A 19,742-nucleotide genomic window follows, 5' to 3' on the forward strand; every position below is an offset into this window, starting at 1 on the left:
AGCCTATTCAACCTCTCCCTGTAGCTCAGATCCTCCAACTCTGGCAACATCCTTGTAAATCTTTTCTGAACCCTTTCAGGTTTCACAACATCTTTCCAATAGGAAGGAGACCAGAATTGCATGCAATAATTCAACAGTGGCCTAACCAATGTCCTGTACAGCTGCAACATGATCTCCCACCCCTGTACTCAATATTCTGACCAATAATGGAAAGCATACCAAATGCCTTCTTCACTATCCTATCTACCAGCAACTCCACTTTCATGGAGCTATGAACCTCCACTCCAAGGTCTCTTTGTTCAGACTTGTGAAAAAAGATTAAAGAAACCTTACAGTTGAGAAAGTGATTTATAGTACTGCATCATTTATATATGCAGTTCAATTTAATGGTTTAAGATGAGATAAACACAGTTTATTGCTTCTATGTAAATCAGGAAAGCTGCCCTGAGTGGGGAGTCAGAAATATTAATTTAGGACAGTTACCAAATTTTACTTTAAATCAGAGTGAGAAATGTTTGGAATAATGTGAGAAATCAAGAGAGTAGATAGGCACGAGCACAAGAATTGTTCCGAATACCATGGGGAGAGGCTGGAGAGTGATTTCTTTGATCTTGCTCTGTTGTGATTCCAGATCCCTGCACAAATATTGCATGACATAATTTCAACTGCATAAAGGATTACAGAGGTCCCACATTTTTTTTTTTCTCATTTTAGCTGATCCCTAGGGATGGCTGCAGTTGCCCCAATAACCTTTGGTTGTGAAATGGAAGTCGTACTGCCCAGTGGGTGACAACTGTTTCTGTGTCCTGACCTGGAAAAGGTGGGTGAATGGTGTGAGGGGGCATTGTGATCATCTGTTTTAACTTGCGCACTACTGCCATGTCTCCACATATGTGTGTGCGCATGTGTGAATGGCACTGGTGAAACTATCAGTGTTATGTGAGCTTCACCCACCACAAGCTCAGGTTCAGTATTTGGAACATCATGTCAATTTGTAATCCCTCATATAACATAATTCTTCAAAGGTCAACTGAAGTTCAACTTTCAGAAGTGGTGTGAAGGAAATTGTGATGGCATAACTTTCCAAACATAAGTCTTTAATTTCTCACGTGGCATTCAGTCAAGTAACATCTGTGCCACACAGATGCCAGGCAATGATCACCTCCACTAAAGGGACACCAGTCCTTGATATTCAATGGTGTTACCATCAATGAATCCCCCACTATCAATATCCTAGGGGTTACCATTGACCAGAAATTCAAACTGAACTAGCTGTACAAATACAATGGCTACAAGAGCTGGTCAGGGGTTAGGAATAATGCAGCAGGTGACTCACCTCCTGACTCTGTAAAGTCCTTCCATCATCAATAAGGCACAAGTCAGGAGGGTGATGCTCCCCAGTTGCCTGGACTGGTGCAGCTCCAACAAAACTCAACACCATCCAGGGGTTGGCACCACATCTACCAGCATCCATTCTCTTCACCACTGACACTCAGAGCAGCAGTGGGTACTATCTACAAGATCCACTGCAGAAATTCACCAAAGGTCCTTAGGCAGCACCTTCCAAATCCACAACCTCTTAAATTTTCAAAATCAAGACAACAGATACATGGGAACACCACCACTGTAAATTCCTCTCTAAGCCACTCACCATCCCAACTTGGAAATGTATTGCTGTACCTTCGGTGTCGCTGGATCAAAATCCTAGAATCCCCTCCGTAAGGGCATTGTGGGTCAGCCTACAGTAATGGACGGCAGTGGTTCAAGAAGACAGTTCACCACCACCATCTCAAGAGCTACTAGGGATGGGCAATAAATGCTGGCCAAGCTAGTGACATTCATGTCTCATGAGTGTATGAAATGAAAATTCAAATTCCAGGACCTGGCCATGGTGGAGTTCGGGTGCCCAGGACATTACCTTGGTCTCTGTACTCTAACGAAAATATGACTAGGGCATTTGCTCCCCTCATTTCAGATGGCACAGCAGAGCTACAATTCAAAACTAGTGAGGGTGGGAATGATTATATGCATTGTACATCTACCTCCACCACTCAGAAGGACAAGGGCAGCAGAAATGTGGGAATATGGAGCGATTGTCTTATGAGCAAAAGCTAAACAGGTTGGGACTGTACACACTGAAGTTTATAAGAATGAGAGGAGGTCTCATTGTTCAAAATGTTCACATTGAAGACACACCATCCTGACTTGGAGACTTAGCACCATTCCTTCACCACCTCTGGGTCGAAATCCAGGCACTCTCTTTCTAACAATACTATGGGGTTACCTAAACCACTCAAACTATAGCAGTTCAAGAAGTGGCTCCTTACCACCTTCTGGAGATCAATAAATATTGGCCTAGCCATTCTCCCCCAGATCCTGTGAAAGATTCTTTTGAAAAAGAATCAAACCTGGAGTTGTTTCACTGATCTCTCCTCTGTATCCGGTTTCTTCCAAAAGCTCCCGTAAAGCAGCAACCTCTGCAGTTTCACCATCATCTATGAGACCTGAGATGGAAGCATACAAACAGTTATCGCCAAAGTGAACATAAGCCCCTTAGGAAATGAATCTGGGGAGACAATTATGGGGAACTAGAAAATGGCAGAGGAGTTAAATGGATATTTTGCACCAGTCTTTACAATGGAAGGTATGTTGAACATTCCATTAATGCTAAAGAATATGGGGCAGAAATTAAGTAGCATCACCATCACTAGAGAAGCCGTACTAGACAAACTAATGTGTCTAAAGTAAGATAAGTCCCCTGGCCTCGATGACTCGCATCCGAGGATTTTAAAGAAATAGCTACAGAGGTGGTGGACGCAATGGTTGTAATTTTCCAAAATTCCTTGGATTTTGGAGAAGTTCCAGAGGACTGGAAAGCTGCCAATGTGACACCCCTATTCAAAAGGCAGGGAAGCAAAAAACATGCAAATGTAGAGCTACTAACCTAACATCCATTGTGGAAAAATGTTGGAATCAACTACCAAGTACTAGCAGCACATCTCAAAAATCATAATCTAATCAAGCAGAGTCAGCACAGTTTCATGAAAGGGAAATACTGTCTAATTTATTGGAGCTTTTTGAGGATGTCTCAACCAGAGGGGAACCAATAGATGTGTCATATTTGGATTTTCAGATTGCGTTCAACAAGGTACGCACAAAAGGCTACGTCATAAGATGCGAACCCATTGTGTTAGAGGTAGTATATTGGCATGGATAGAGAATTAACCAATGGGCAAGGAACAGCTATTGGGGTGAAGGGATTCTTTTTCAGGTTGGCAACCTCTACATGTGGTTCCACAGGGATCAGTGCTGGGACCACAACTGTTTACAAAATATATTAATGACTTGGAGGAAGGTAGTGAATGTATTATAAACAATATAAAAATAGGTGGAAAGGCAAGTTGCAATAAGGATACCAGCAGTTTCCAGAAATATAACGATAGGTGAAGTAATTGGGCAAAATGTTAACAAATGGAGTTTAACATGGAAAAATGTGAAGTTGTTCATTTTAGAAGGGAGAACAGAAGAAGAGTATTATTTAAATAGGAGAAAGCTGCAATACACAGGGACTTGGGGGGGACTGATGTACCAGACACTGAAAACTAGCACACCAGTACAACAGGTGACCAGGAAGGAGTAAATGAGCAGGGAAGTCTTACTGCAACTGTACAAGGTGCTGGAGAGACCACACCTGGAATTCTGTGGGCAGTTTTGATCCCCTTAGTTAAGGAAATATATCATTTCATTGGCGGCAGTTCACTGGAATTGTCTTATGAGCAAAAGCTAAACAGGTTGGGAATGTACTGACTGAAGTTTATAAGAATGAGAGGTGATCTCATTGAAACATACAGGATTCTTAAGGGGCTTGACAGCGTCAGTACTGAGAGGTTGTTTCCCCTCATGGGAGAGTCTCAGAAATAAAAAGTGGTGCCAATTTAAGACTGAGCTGAGGAGAAATTTCTTCCCTCAGAGGATTGAATATCTTTGGAACTCCTTGCCACAGAGATCTGTAGAGGCAGAATCCTTGTGTACATTTAAGGCTTAGAGATTCTTGATCAGTCGGGAATCCAGGGTTATGGGGAAAAGGCAGGAAAGTGGACGTGAGGAATTTCAGATCAGTCATGATCCTATGAATGGCACAGCTGGCTTGAGGAGCTGAACGAGGCAAAAGTGAGTATTGCAGATGCTGGAGATCAGAGTCAAGGTTAGAGTGGTGCTGGAAAAGCACAGCAGGTCAGGCAGCATCCGAGGAGCAGGAAAATCGATGCTGCGGGCAGGAGCCCTTCATCAGGAAGGATTCCCTGCTCCTCTGATGCTGCCTGACCTGCTGTGCTTTTCCAGCACCACTCTAATCTTGAGGAGTTGAACGGCCTACTCCTGTTCCTATTTCTTATGGTCTTGTACCACGTAAGCAGTGGTTTACGTAAGCACAATGTAGACACTACCATATCATGTTTTTAAATCTCTCAACTCACCATGAAATGTTACGTATTTGATCAAAAACATCAAACAAATATGATGTACCATTTATATGGATTTGTATTTTTCAAGCTTCAACTGAAATTATTCCAGCTTTTGTAGAGTCATCTTGAGTCACTTTCCTCAGAGAACCAGTTGTATACTAAATAATTTTTTAAAAATCTATGGTACAGCTCCTTCTCTCACACAACAACCTTTCAAAAAAGTGCAATGAGTGAAGGTTTTCCAAAAAGTGCCACATCAAATAGCACTGTAGAAACTGGAGTACTGGTACAGATAGATTTGCGAACAATCGTAAAACAGAGTAGATCCAAATGGGCTTTTTCCTGGCTGGCAATGTGTAACAAAGTACTCCACACCAGGGATCGGTGTTGGGATCTCAACTGTTTATAATTCATATAAAAATGATTTACATGTCATTGTGCTGGCACCACAAGGTTGGAAAGCAAGCTGAAAAAGAGGACATAACAAGGCTATAGAAGGATACTAATAGGTTAAACAAGACAGCAGAGATCTGGTAAATGGAGTATAATATAGGAAACGTGAAGTTGCCACCATGACACAAACCTGTTGAGATGAGAGATTGCAGCGTTCTGAAATGCAGCGGGATTTGTGTGTTCAAGTGCATGGATTGTAAAAGCAGGTACAGCAAGTAATTAGGAAAGCTTTTAGGGTGTAGGTTTGCTGGCTGAGCTGTAGGTTTGACATCCAGACATTTCATTACCTGGCTAGGCAACATCATCAGTGGCGACCTCCAAGTGAAGCAAAACGAAGCTGTTGTCTCCAGCTTTCTATTTATGTTTGTCCTGAATGGGGTTCCTGGGGTTTGTGGTGATGTCATTTCCTGTTCGTTTTCTGAGGGGTTAATCACCAGCTAGCCACAAAAAGACACGACCCCCTCTCCCTCATAGCCCTACACACGGATGAAAAAAAACATTTCGACTGGGACAATACATCTATCCTGGGACAGGCTAAGCAAAGACATGCCAGAGAATTCCTAGAGGCCTGGCACTCCAACCACAACGCCATAAACAAACACATAGATCTAGATACCATCTATCAACCCCTCAGAAAACAAACAGGAAATGACATCACCACAAACCCCAGGAATCCCATCCAGGACAAACATATAAATAGAAAGCAGGAGACAACAGCTTCACTTCACTTGGAGGTCGCCACTGATGATGTTACCTTGCCAGGTAATGAAACATCTGGATATCAAACCTACAGCTCAGTGAGCAAACCTACACCCTAAGCCTCAACCTGAGCTACAAACCTTCACAAACCTTGCAAAAATTAGGAAAGCTAATAGAATGTTACCATTTATTTAGAGAGGAATCGAACACAAATGTAGGTTTTGCTTCAGTTATACAGGGCATAGTGAAACCACTTCTGGAGCACCACGTACACTATTGGTCTCCTTATTTAAGGAAAGATTTAAGTGCAATGAAGCAATTAGGAGAAATTTTATTAGATAAGAGAAAATGTTGGACGGCTTAGTTTGTATACCCTTCAGTTTAGAGGAGTGAGAGGGGATTTGAGTGAAACAAAAAATCCTGGATGGTGTGGGGACATTGATAGAGTTGATGTTGAAAGCATGTTTTCATGGGTGAATCTAGGTTAGATTAGATTAGATTCCCTACAGCGTAGAAACAGGCCCTTCGGCCCAACTAGTCCACACTAACCCTCTGAAGAGTAACCCACCCAGACCCATTTCCCTCTGACTAATGCACCTAACACTATGGACAATTTAGCATGGCCAATTCACCTGGCCTGCACATCTTTGGACTGTGGGAGGAAACCGGAGCACCTGGAGGAAACCCACGCAGACACGAGGAGAATGTGCAAACTCCACATTGATAGTCACCTGAGGCTGGAATCAAACCGGGTCCCTGATGCTGTGAGGCAGCAGTGTTAACCACTGAGCCACCGTGCCGCCAGGGTCTAGAATCAAGGTCACCATTTGAAAATAAGGGGTCACCCATTTAAGACAGAAATTAGGTGTAACATTTTTTTCTCTCAGGGTTGACTGTGAGTGGTTACAACTCTCTTCCTCAAAAGGCAGAATACTTTGAATATCCTAAAGGCAGAGGTTGACGGTTCTCGGTAAGAAGTGGGGGCGAGAGATTGTAGGAGGTAGGAAAGAACGTAGAGTCGAGCTTACAGTCAGATCAGACATGATCTGTTACATCCGAAACATCGGATTCTCCACCTCCTGATGCTGCCTGGCTTGCTGTGTTCTTCCAGCCTCCTGCCTGTCTACTCATAATCTTGTTAAATGGCAAAATAGGCTCGAGGGACGAAATGGTCTATTCCTGTTCCTAGCTCAATTTTTTTTTTAAGTCAAGCTCTGCAAAATGTCATCTTTTTAAAAAAAGACATATTGAAAGTGAGGAATATTAGTGGCGTTTAGGTGAGGATACTTTCCCACTTCAGACACTTGTAGGTCAGACAGCAATCAGATACGGAGTGAAACAACCTTCACTCTGTTCCAGTCTCCAACTCGCACCTCATTTACAATAAGGGATAGGTAAAATACCACTGGGTCCAGTTGCTTTATTAGTGCATCATTTTTACACTTCCCATTCAAGGAATCCCATAGCTTTTAGAATCATTGATTCTGATATAGAAAAAGCAATTCATTGTACTTGTGCCCGCTCTCCAAGCAATGATGCTCTTTAGTGCTAAATTAGGACAAATTCCAACATTAAGTTCTGCTTAATTTACACACATTGTTAGAACATAAAACATTCCAGCACAATACAGGCCCTTCGGCCCTCGATGTTGCGCCATCCTGTGGAACCAATCTAAAGCCCATCTAATCTACCTATTCCATTCTTGTCCATATGCCTATCCAATGACCATTTAAATGCCCATAAAGTTGGCGAGTCTACAACTGTTGCAGACGGTGCGTTCCACGTCCCGACTACTCTCTGAGTAAAGAAACTACCTCTGACAGCTGTTCCATATCTATCACCCCTCAATTTGAAGCTATGCCTGAACCTGCATCAGAAACTTTGAAAGAAAAAAAAGCTTGCATTTATCAAGACTTGCCTTTCACACCACAGGATGGCCCATAGCTCATAACAGCTAATTAAATACTTATTGTTGTAACATAGGAAATATAGTAACCAGTGTGCACACACCTAAGGGCCTAACCAGTAGTAAAGTGATGATGATAATTGTTTTGCGATATTAATTGAGGGATAAATAATTCAAAGTTTGTGAGAAGATTTGTAGCTCGTATGCTCGTTGTTGTGGTTCTGTTCGCCGAGCTGGGAATTTGTGTTGCAGATGTTTCGTCCCCTGTCTACGTGACATCCCCAGTGCTTGGGAGCCCCTGTGAAGCGCTTCTGTGATGTTTCCTCCGGCATTTGTAGTGGTTTGATTCAAACCGGAAGCGGCAGATTCAAACCACTACAAATGCCGGAGGAAAGATCACAGAAGCGCTTCACAGGGGCTCCCAAGCACTGAGGATGTCACCTAGACAGGGGACGACACATCTGCAACACAAATTCCCAGCTCGGCGAACAGAACCACAACAACAGGAATAAATAATGGCTGGGGGACCAGGAGTAAACATCTCTCTCTTCTTCAAAATAAGACCATGAGGTATTATACAAATTACAGCAGGCAAAACAGGACATCAGTTTGATGTTTCATCTGAATGATGGCACTTATTACAACGCAGTTCACCCTCAGTACTGCACTAGAGTTACAACTCAGACTGTGTTCAATTCCCGGGGTGGCATTCGAACCCAAGTGTAACCATGTGAGCCACAACAGGCACTCTGGGAACAACACGGCAGTCTTCCATCACCCATGCTAGAAACAGAGTCAACAGAACTTGGAAACAAAGTGTAGGAAAAAGAAAATCTTCTGTTCCAAATAGCAAATGGATTAGTGCGCAGTATTCGTCCCATTATGTACAAGAGAAATTGGAGGCAGTCCAGAGAAGGCTCATTAGGTTAATGCCAGGTATTGAGGAGTTATCTTATGAGTGATTAAGTTAGGACTGTATTCATTGGAATGTAGAAGATTGAGAGGAGACCCTAGTGAAACATATAGGATTATTAGGAGACTTGACAGGATAGACATGGAAAAATTGTTTCCCTTTGTGGGACAGTCTAGGACTAGATGGAATAATTTCAAAGTAAGGGTCCCATTTAAGACAGAGATGAGGAGTAATTTCTCTCAGAGGGTAGTAAATCTGCGGTATTCTTTACTGCAGTGGGGTGTCAAGGCTTAAGTACAGGTACACAATCCTTTATACAAAACCCTCGAGGCCAGCTGGTTTTTGGAATTTGGAATTTTTCAGATTTCAGAATAAGTGACAGTTTCACGATGAAATTAAAAAAAACTTACCAAACAGCAGGCGCACCTGTGAATACTACAAGCACAGACAGAATTGATGCCTGCCAGTACTGGGCCACGCAGCCACATCATGTCTGAGTGACATGGATCAAGTGGGTATGGAGTTGGGTTAGCTGTTTGCATGCCAAACAACCTGGTTATGGAGAAAACAACTTCACAAAAGAAACTTGGGACTTCAGAACTTTTTTAGATTTCGGATAAAGGACTGTGTACCTGTATATCCAAGACTGAGATAGACAGATTTTTAATCAGTAAGGGAATTGAGTATTATAGGGATGCGGGAGGAAGGTGGAATTGACTTTTATTAGATCAGTTGTGATCTCATGGAACGGTGGAGCAGACTAGATGGGCCAAATAGCATAGCTTTTGCTCCAATATGACCCAAGTGTAATAACATTTACAGGAATTTCAGAAAGACATGATGATATTTGAGACTTTTTGTATCATTCCTGCACAGTCTCTTCATAACCATTGTTGTTAAATCAAAATAACGATGAGTATGTTCAAACGAACATGTACTACATTACCTGCTGGCAATTCCAGACAGTAGCATCCCATTGGTGGCCTGAACTGTTTCACCATAATCAAACAGTCATAATGCAGAGTCTTTTTTAGCACGGCTAGGACAGCCACTCCTAAAGGTTCGGAGAAAACAAAGACATGTTATTAGTTTGAAAACTGAAATTGAAAGAGCATAACAAAAGGAGCAGGAGTAGGCCATTCAGCCCATCAAGCCATCCAATATGATCATGGCTGATCTTCTACATCAATTCCCTTTATATTGATTGATTCCCAAATCCTTGGAGTTCAAGAATCCATCAATCCTGATGTTGAATATAACCAACATTTGATTACCTGTAGCTCTCTATGGTACAGAATGCCAAAGACTCAAAACCGTCTGAACATAGACATTTTTCATCCCAATCTTACAACAATCACCCTCTCATGCTGCATCCATGAACCCTCATGCAATTCTCCACTGTCAACAGAAACAGCATTTCTGCACCTCCTTGTCAAACCCTCTCAGGATGTTGCATGAAATCACCTCTCACTCTTCTAAACTCTAGACAGTACAGGGCAATTTTACTCAGACTGACATTATCCCCCAGATATTGCTGTAAGAACAATGCCAGATGCATTAATATACATGATCAATTCAGTGCCTTTCAGCTAACTACAAGCTTCTGCCCTCTCAAATTAATAGTCTTTTCAGATATTACATTTATTCATAAATGGAATGCAAGGCTGTTTTAAGAAAGGTTTACCTCAGTCACAACAGACTGGTGACCGCACAATTATTTTTATTTTCAAGGCCCATGCAGCACTCCATAAGAACTAGGAGTGGATGTAGACCATTCAGCTCATTGAACTTGCTCTGCCGTTCACAGTTGAGTTTGGGTTTCAACTTCACTTTCCTGATCACTGTCCACATCTCTCAATTTCCTGAAAATTCTATCTCTCCCAGCCTTCAGTGTATACAAGGATAAGTGACCATAACCCTCTGGGGTAGAGAATTCCAAAGATTCACACCATAGGAGCAAAGAAATTTCTCATCTCTGTACTAAAATGATTGGCCCCTTTGCCCAAGACTCTGGTCAGAGTTTTAGATTCGTCCAGCAGCAGAAACAATCTCACAGAATCTATCCTGTCAAACATCTTCAGTATTCTGAAGGCTTCACTCAGATTGTCTCTGATTTCTCTACGCACCAATGAATATAGATCCAATTTACTCAGGCTCTCATCATAGGTCACTTCCTCATCCCAAGGCTCAATTTGGTGAACCTTCACTTCCAATGCAAATACATTCTTCCTAAAATGTGACGACCAAGACTGCACACAATCCTCAGGATCTGGGCTTAGCAACCTCCATACAATTGTAGCAAGACTTCTTTTATTTTAATAATATATGTTTATTAAGAAAAAATAGATCTTTAAATATTACAACAAATACAAAACAATGCAATTCAAAACAGCACAAAAATAGTACAAAACTAAACCCAAATAATAAAAAAAATTCCCCAATCCACCCTCCTATATGAATGTATAAACATATATAGAGAAGTATAAAATTTAAAAAAAACCTCAACTAGCTATTTAACTAAATAAATAAATACCTAACAAACAAATAAATAGTAATAACTCAGCCCAGCCAAACAAAACACTCATATACTTCACAGTTCCTCCTCCCTGGATATTGGACTCATGAAACACAATCATTACAGCTATATAAAAGCCCTCGTTAGCGTGGCAGATAAGTCTGTGTCCAGGTATTTCAAAAAGGTCATGTCTTGTAAAAATTCTCAGTTTTGTGGTGTACCATATTTGTGAGAAAATCCAGGGGAATATGCTCCATAACAATCTTCCGCCAACCCAACAGGCCGGAGGGGGGGGGGGTGTTTCGGATATCCAACCTAGCAAGATATTCTTCCTTGCACAGAACATAAGAATATTGAAAAGTTTTGCCTTATGCACGTCTGCAGGAAATACAATGGGTAGGCCCAAAAGGAGCGAAATAGGGTCCTTCTCCACCCCTACACCTAAAATCCTCTCCATTGCACCCACCACAGCGCTCCAATATGTTTGAAGCCTGTCACAAGACCAAAGACAATGGGTAAGAGTACCCGTACAGACCTTGCACTTGGGACACGCTGAAGATACCCCTGGTTTAAATTTTGACAAATGGTCTGGGGCTAAGTGGACCCTGTGGAGAATCTTCAACTGTAAAGCATGGATCCTATTGCAAATTGATATCTTCCTTGCGTTCTCCCAAATATCCTCCCATGCCTCTGAAGAAACTTCAACACCCAGCTCTCTCTCCCACATCTTGCAGAGTCGATCAGACTCATCTGAGGTGGCACCCCCCAATTGGTGATATAAAGTACTGACAGAGTGTGCTCTTAGCCCTTAGTACCCCTCTTTCTAGGTCAGATTTGTAGGGATCAGTCAAAAGTGTGGTCTTTTTTTGAATGAAATCCCTAACATGAAAAAAACGAAAGAGGTGTCTATTAGGTAACTCGTACTTCCGTACTAACTGATCGAAGGACATTATTATATCTCCGTCAAATAAATCCCCATGCAAGACATAACCTTAGCTGCCCAACATGTAAATCCTGAATCTATCATACCCGGTTGAAAACCTGGCATACCCACTAAAGGTGTAAACAAGGATGTTTTGCCAATATTACCTTCCCTCTGCCGAATTGCCCTCCATGCTTTAACAGTATTGATGACTATTGGGTCATGGCAATATTCCCTAACTGTCCTCACCTTGTCCAAAAACAGCAAACTGGTAAGGGGGCACCTTGCCTGGGAGGCTACAATATCTAGCCATATTGAAACAGGGTCCCCACAAACCCAATCACTCACGTAGGTCAAAAGCAAGCTTAATTGGTCATTTTTAATGTCCGGAAGGTCTACTCCCCCCAATCTGTGAGGCAACTGCAGTTTGGTTAATCTAATGAGGGGCCATTTACGGTGCCAGATAAAGGAGCTGAACCAACTGTTCAGTCTCCTGAGTGTTTATTTAAAATCAGGGGGAGCATCCGTATAGGGTATAGCAAACGAGGGAGAATATTCATCTTAATAAGCGCTATCCGACCCAACCATGAGACTGTAAGTGCTTCCCATCTTTGGAGATCTTGTTTAATTTTTTCAAATAATTGAGTAAAATTGGCTTTGAACAGCCAATCCAGAACTGGAGTAATGAATATGCCCAAATACACAAAACCCCCCTGTGACCACCTAAATGAGAATCTGTAGTCACTCTCAAGAGCCAACTCTTTCGTAAGACCACCCATGGGCATAGCCTCTAATTTAGCAAAATTAATCTTATACCCTGAAAAAGCACCAAACGCGTGAATGCATTGTATCAGGCAAGGCACTGAGACTGCTGGATTTGTCAAGAAAATTAGAACATCGTCTGCATACAGCGAGATCTTATGTAATTTTGACCCCACTTCTGGAGCTGATATATTGAGATCCCCACGAATGGCCTCTGCCAACGGTTCAATCACCAACATAAAAAGTAAAGGTGAAAGGGGACAGCCCTGCCGGCTGCCCCTAGAAATATTAAAATTCTTGATCGTACCCCATTGATAATGACCGCAGCGAGAGGTACACTATAGAGAACCTTTACCCATCTTATGAAAACTTCGCCCAGACCAAACCGGTCTAGAGTATAGAAAAGGTACGGCCACTCAACTCGGTCAAATGCCTTCTCTGCATCTAAAGAAATCACCAATCCCTGTACTGACTGTTGTTGGCATGCTTGAATTACATTAAGCAGCCTCCTAACATTATTGGAGGATCTGCGACCCTTATGAAGCCCGTCTGATCATCTTTAATAATAGAGGGTAACACAGTCTCCAGCCTTAACACGAGAGCCTTAGAGAGGATCTTAAAGTCCACATTTTAGAGCGAGATGGGCCTGTACAAAGCACAGTCTTCCGGATCCTTCCCTTTTTTAAGGATAAGTGAATTTTTGGCCTCTCTCAGAGATGGTGGGAGACAATCATGAGTGTATGAATCATTAAACATATTCAGCATCGGGCCTGACAGTACACTTACAAATTCCTTATAGAATTCACTGGGAAGTCTGTCAGGACCGGTTGTCTTTCCACTCTGAAGCTGCCTCTCAGCTCTTCTTGCTCTGATAAAGGGGCATTGAGAAAGGACTGTTGTTCGGGAGTCACACCCAGGAGCTTCAGATCTCTAAAAAAGGATTCCATTTTGGCCTGCCCCTCCTCACAATTCTCAGACTGATATAACTTAGATAGAATCTCTGGAACACCATATTAATCTTTTTAGAATCACATGGTAGGTTCCCAGACCCTTCCCTAATCGCTGTAATGGTTTGTGGGGCACTTCTCTTTCTGGCAAGGTATGCTAAGTATTTGCCTGGCTTGTCACCATGCTCGTATAACCTTTGCTTTGCAAAAGCCAGCTCCTTCTTTGCCGTGTGCGTGAGCACGGAATTTAGTGCAGACCGCAGTGCCGTGATCCTCTGTAGTTTGACCAACGAGGGTCTGTCAAAATAGGCCTTCTCGGCTGCCTTTAACGAGACGTTGCTGCTCACCCTTCTGCCGCTTCCTACTGGCGGAATATGAAATAACTAACCCCCTAGCATAAGCTTTGTCTGTTTCCCAGAGAACAAATGAGCTATCAACCAAGCCTATGTTGATGTCTAGGAATGCCCGAAATTCCCTAGAGAAATACTCCACAAACTTACTGTCCATGAGAACAAAGGGGTCCATTCGCCAGTACCTTGAATCCACTGTAACATCCTTAATCTTAACCATGAGGTACACTGGAGCATGATCAGAGATGGCAATATTACCAAACGTACAGGATGCCACCATATCCAGGGTTACCGCAGGGGTCAGAAAAAAATCAATCCTCGTGTGACATCTATGCGGATTGGAGAAAAACGTGAAATCCCTACCTGTAGGGTGGAGACACCTCCAGACATCCCTAATTCCCCACACAAACCCAATAACTGTTTAGTTTGTGCAGAGGGTATCGAGGGACCTTTAGGCAACCTGTCTACTGTGGGGTCTATGAGGCAGTTAAAATCTCCCCCTATAATGATGTGCCGAGACTTGAGACTTATCAGTTTAGAAAAAACATCTACCAAGAATTTAAGAGGATGAGCTGGGGGACAATAAACATTTAAAATACCATATTCTTCCCCATTTATCAAGGCTTTAAGAATTACAAACCTCCCGTATGTGTCTTTAACACATTCCAACAATTTAATTCAGAGATTTTTCCTTAACAATATAGCCACTCCCCTACTTCTGGTGTTACATGATGAAAAATAAACTCAGTCAAAGCCATTTTGCTGTAATTTCAGATGCTCCTTGTCATCCAAATGTATCTCCTGTAACAAAGCAATATCCACCTTCTCCTTTCTAAGACTCAAGAGTATCTTCTTCCTCTTAATTGGTGAGCGACTTCCCTTGATATTCCAGGTACACCATTTAATCAAATCATTAGCCATAATCTTCTGCAATTACATTTAAATTCCGAGAGGAGGAACCTGAACCACAAATTGCTGAGCCTTCGTGTCGCATGGTCCACCAAATATAAAAACTACATAAACTAAAACCACTACATTTAACAAAAATACAAAATTATTAAAAATAAAAAACAACAAAAACCAGAAAACAAACCAACATATAAAGCGCCAATAGCGCTGAGTAGGGGAACTCACCCCCTGCCCGGAGGGGGCAACTACCTGTCCCGAACTGCCCATAAATAGACATCTAGCCATCTCAACCACCTTCACTTCTCCCAGCTAGAGCCGCATCGCAAGCACAAGCTAAAAAGAATAAACACCCCCTAGAATATCAATTTGAATAAAAAAAACATTCTTTTATATATATAAAAAAAACCCCACCCATCCTTTGGTATGTCCCAACTTAGAAATTTAAAATGTACATCTTAACCACCGCCAAACATAGTTTGAACCAAATTATCATCAATAGAGGAAAAAAAGGGGAAAAACAAAGCTCCAACCGGATATCCTCCATTTCTTTTACAGAATGATAAACGCATACCCAAGCAACAATATTTATACATACTACAATTGTTTAAATTAGGTAAGTTTGTCCACAAAGTCTCTTGTCTTCTCTGATGTGTCAAAGAAATGCATGGATCCATCTAAGGTGATCCAAAGCACTGCTGGATATCTCAGGGAATACTGAATCCCAAGCTCCTTCAGTTCAAAGTTTGTGCGAAGATTTGTAGCTCGGGTGCTCGTTGTTGTGGTTCTGTTCACCGAGCTGGAAGTTTTTGTTGCAAACGTTTCGTCCCCTGGCTAGGCAACATCATCAGTGCTTGGGAGCCTCCTGCGAAGCGCTTCTTTGATGTTTCCTCCGGTGTTTATAGTGGTCTGTCCCTGCCGCTTCTGGTTGTCAGTTTCAGCTGTCCGCTGTAGTGGTTGGTATATTGGGTTCAGGTCGATGTGTTTGTTGATGGAGTTTGTGGATGAATGCCATGCCTCTAGGAATTCCCTGGCTGTTCTCTGTCTGGCTTGCCCTATGATAGTAGTGTTGTCCCAGTCGAATTCATGTTGCTTGTTGTCTGCGTGTGTGGCTACTAAGACTGTGTTCCTTCAGTCTTCTCTTGACACCATCATACGATTTTCGTTTCTGGATCACTGCAGCTGAAAAGTCCTGAAAAAACATGATCTCAGACCCCTCGTAAATTAGGGCCTTTGGATCCTTCCCCTGGAGTCTGAAGCCTCCATGACACTCTCCTTATCCCGGTAATGATGGAACCGCACCAAGAGAGGACGAGGGCGTTGACCCAGACCCGACCTCCGCGCTGCGACCCGGTGAGCCCTCTCTATCTTCAATCTTCTCATGCCAGTCTCCAAGTCAAGGAATTTCGGAAGCCAATCTTCAACAAATTCTGCAGGCTGCTCACCTTCCTTACCCTCAGGCAGACCGATGCTCCGAATGTTTTTTCTCCTGCCTGTTTTCAAGATCATCCACTTGGGTCATGCAAATTACGAACCTGCATCTTCAGGGCTTGGATATCATCCTTGAATGAACTGGCATCAGCTTCCACCACTGTAACTCTGTGCTCCACCTCATCCGTCCTCTTCTCCAGGTCTCCCAGCTGCTACTCATGCTTCTGCAGCATGAGAGAGACTGGAGCCAGCTTCTCTTCAATCTGTTTCCCCAGCATCTCGCAAGATTTCGAGAGCTGGTTCACCAGGTCCTGGAGAGTAATCGGCTCCGAGGCTGCTGCAGACTGAGCTGCAGGCCTGGCCTCGAATGCTACTCCTCTCTTTTTAGGCATTTCTGGACAGCTGAAAATACAGGTAAGTCAATTTTTAAATGTTTCTTGGGGCTCCACAATCTTTCCAACGCCCCAAGAAATCCTGATGACCTGGGTTGGCTGGGTTAAAGGACCGTCCTGCTCCTGCTGCGATGCGAAACTCTGCTGTGGGATCTTCTCAGATCGCCGCCATCTTAGATCCCCCGTAGCAAGACTTCTTGAGTCATATACTATAATCCCCTTGCAGTAAAGGCCAGACTGGCATTTATTTTAAACAAAAGAGTGAAAGGTGTCAGCAACTAAGTTTTCATCTGGGATCAGCTTCAAACTACAGTCTGAACATGGGAACAAGGCAAGAGTATGGATAGAGATGGAAATGTGTTGCTGGAAAAGCGCAGCAGGTCAGGCAGCATCTAGGGAACAGGAGAATCAACGTTTCGGGCATTAGCCCTTCTTCAGCCCATTCCTGAAGAAGGGCTAATGCCCGAAACGTCGATTCTCCTGTTCCCTAGATGCTGCCTGACCTGCTGCGCTTTTCCAGCAACACATTTCCATCTCTGATCTCCAGCATCTGCAGACCTCACTTTCTCCTCAAAGAGTGTGGATAGATACAGCAACACCTGTTACTGTTCTCAATACCTTTAGGATATAGTCAGTCTCATCAAATAAAAGTTTAAATGGTCAACCATGGAAGTAGAAACCCTTCATGTTGATGTAGTGGCCAACAATGATTTATTGAGTAATGTAGCCAGGGTTGTTGATTATTAAATGGGCGGACTTAACCCTCCCTCTCCATGGACTGTAGTGGTTCAAGAAGGCAGGTCACCATTTGGGATGGGCCATAAATGCTAGACCAGCCAGCAACACCCACACCTCACAAATGAATAAAAATAAATTACTTCTTTGTTCCAATTGCACCTCTATGTAATGCTCCTTCAACTCAAAAGGACAAGGCTAATCCAGAAATTCTCCATTTGGTCAAAATAAAAGGGTTCTTATTGAGATGAGATGATTTCAGGTGACCAACTCAGATTGTATTAATGAGTGGGTGATGTGGCACAACTGCAAAGAGTCAGAAATCAGAATTGAAATTTTGAAAGGGTGATTGAGGATCTATTATGAGTGCTGCCTGTCTTTTCATTCCCAGATGTTTGAACTGATCATAGTTTAGGCTAGGGAAGATGAGAACTCTAAGCCCAACTTTACACGCTAATTGGTAGAAGACTGCTAAGGGAGGTATCATGTCACACTCTAGTGCAGCCATGATTGTGGTTTTAATGGAATACTTACTGCACACACAACTGATTTCTAGCCAATTAGTAATTAGCCGTTTACTGACTAGACATCAATAAATAAAAGAGTCCAATATATTAAGTAGAGTGTTACAGGGTCATTCTGTCAAATTTTCCATGGAAACATTTGATGCATAATACTTTTTCTGGTTGTAGCAACTTTAGAGACAATACAATTGTAATTGTTATTTTCTGGCTATGTTTATTGTGAATGCGACCACTAGGTGAAAGGGCAGCCAGGGGATAGCTTGTACGTTCTGTCATAGTAGTGAGATGTCATTACACCATCTGCACATGTGCAGGTGACCAGTGGTCATCTGCCATTTGGTAACATTGGTATTTTATAGGGCAAATGCATCTACAATCTCGTGTAAACATGCAATGCAGCACTGTCTCAAAGTGAATGACAAAATGAATCACATTTGGCTTAAGGTTTCTGTATCTGCAAATATTCAAGTTAAAATGATTACTGTACACTGCACTTACATCTGAGACCAACTGATGTTCTCGCAGGGAATCCAGCCACAGAACAGAAAACAGACATGGGTAATAAACTATGAGAATTCTAATCGTTCACTCACCATCAGATTTACTGCTTGGTTTCCTGGTTGTTCGTTTCACTGTTTCCCAAACCCTATTTTAACAAAAATAATGCAAATAAAACAATATTTAGATTTGTCATTACTTTAATGTTTTTAATTTATAAAAATGCGTCAGTGAGCTTCACTGACGTGTAAGTAGGCAATTATAGAAGCTAAACCAAGAGACACAACCATAAATTTGGTCAAAGAGTTGGCTTTAAGAAAACCTTTGAACAAAACAGCAAGGAGGAGACAGAAGAATTTACTGAGGGAACTCCAGAGCAAATCATTAGGGGGATGAAGGCACAGTCACCAGGTGATGGGATGAAGAAGAGATGTACAAAGCCAGCAACAGAGGAAAAGTGAGTTGTTAGTTGTAGCACTAGAATAAGCAACACATAGGAAATAAAGAGAAACATTCAAGAATCGATCCAAGAATTATATTCACGCAGAAAAGCATGGGAAATAGGAGCAGGTGATTATTCAGCCCTTTAACCCTTGCCTGCCTGGTCCACAAAACCCCAACTCTGCCAAACTCAGCCACAGATACATCCAATGACAGTGGAAAAAATTCCAAAGACCAATGACCCTTTGAGAACAGAAAATCCTCATCATTTCTATTTTAAAACAGAAACCCCCAACATTCACTCTGCGAAGCACACTCAGCATTTTATATATTTCATTAAGATCACCTCTCATTCTTCTCGACTCCAGTGAGTACAGGCTCACTGCTTCTGAGGAAGGCAATCCAGGCATCAGCCTAGTCAATCTTCTCTGAACTGCTTCCAATACATACACATCCAAATATCAAGGAAGAAAGTCCAAGTATGCACTGTACTCCAGGTGTGGTCTCACCTGTACAGCTATAACAAAATTTCCCTTTTATACTCCAGTTCCCTTTGCAATAAAGATCAACATTCCATTTGCCTTCCAAAGTATTTGTTGTTGGAAATGTGTTGCTGGAAAAGCGCAGCAGGTCAGGCAGCATCCAGGGAACAGGAGAATCGACGTTTCGGGCATAAGCCCTTCTTCCTCCAACCGTCGTTTTGTTGTGGTCTGATGATGGAGGAGTCCAAAGACCTGCATATCCTTGGTGGAGTGGGAGGGGGAATTGAAATGTTGAGCTACAGGGTGGTTGGGTTGGTTGGTCCGGGTGTCCCAGAGTGTTCTCTGAAATGCTCCGCAAGTAGCCGGCCTGTCTCCCCAGTATAGAGGAGGCCACATCGGGTGC

General features: G+C 42.5%; 1 protein-coding gene across 3 annotated transcripts in view; it reads right to left on the reverse strand.

Annotated features, from left to right (window-relative positions):
- nudt5 (nudix (nucleoside diphosphate linked moiety X)-type motif 5) overlaps positions 1–19,742 on the reverse strand; it is a 41,680-nt gene that overhangs the window by 5,913 nt on the left and 16,025 nt on the right. For all 3 annotated transcript variants that reach the window (XM_043714158.1, XM_043714160.1, XM_043714159.1), the window contains 3 exons: positions 18,512–18,564; positions 9,381–9,488; positions 2,409–2,504 (listed from right to left, as the gene is read on the reverse strand). In XM_043714158.1, the coding sequence (XP_043570093.1) occupies positions 2,409–2,504; positions 9,381–9,488; positions 18,512–18,564 (257 nt within the window). The remainder of the gene's footprint in view (positions 1–2,408; positions 2,505–9,380; positions 9,489–18,511; positions 18,565–19,742) is intronic.

This window comes from Chiloscyllium plagiosum, chromosome 23, assembly GCF_004010195.1.
Source record: "Chiloscyllium plagiosum isolate BGI_BamShark_2017 chromosome 23, ASM401019v2, whole genome shotgun sequence".
NCBI lineage: Eukaryota > Metazoa > Chordata > Chondrichthyes > Orectolobiformes > Hemiscylliidae > Chiloscyllium > Chiloscyllium plagiosum.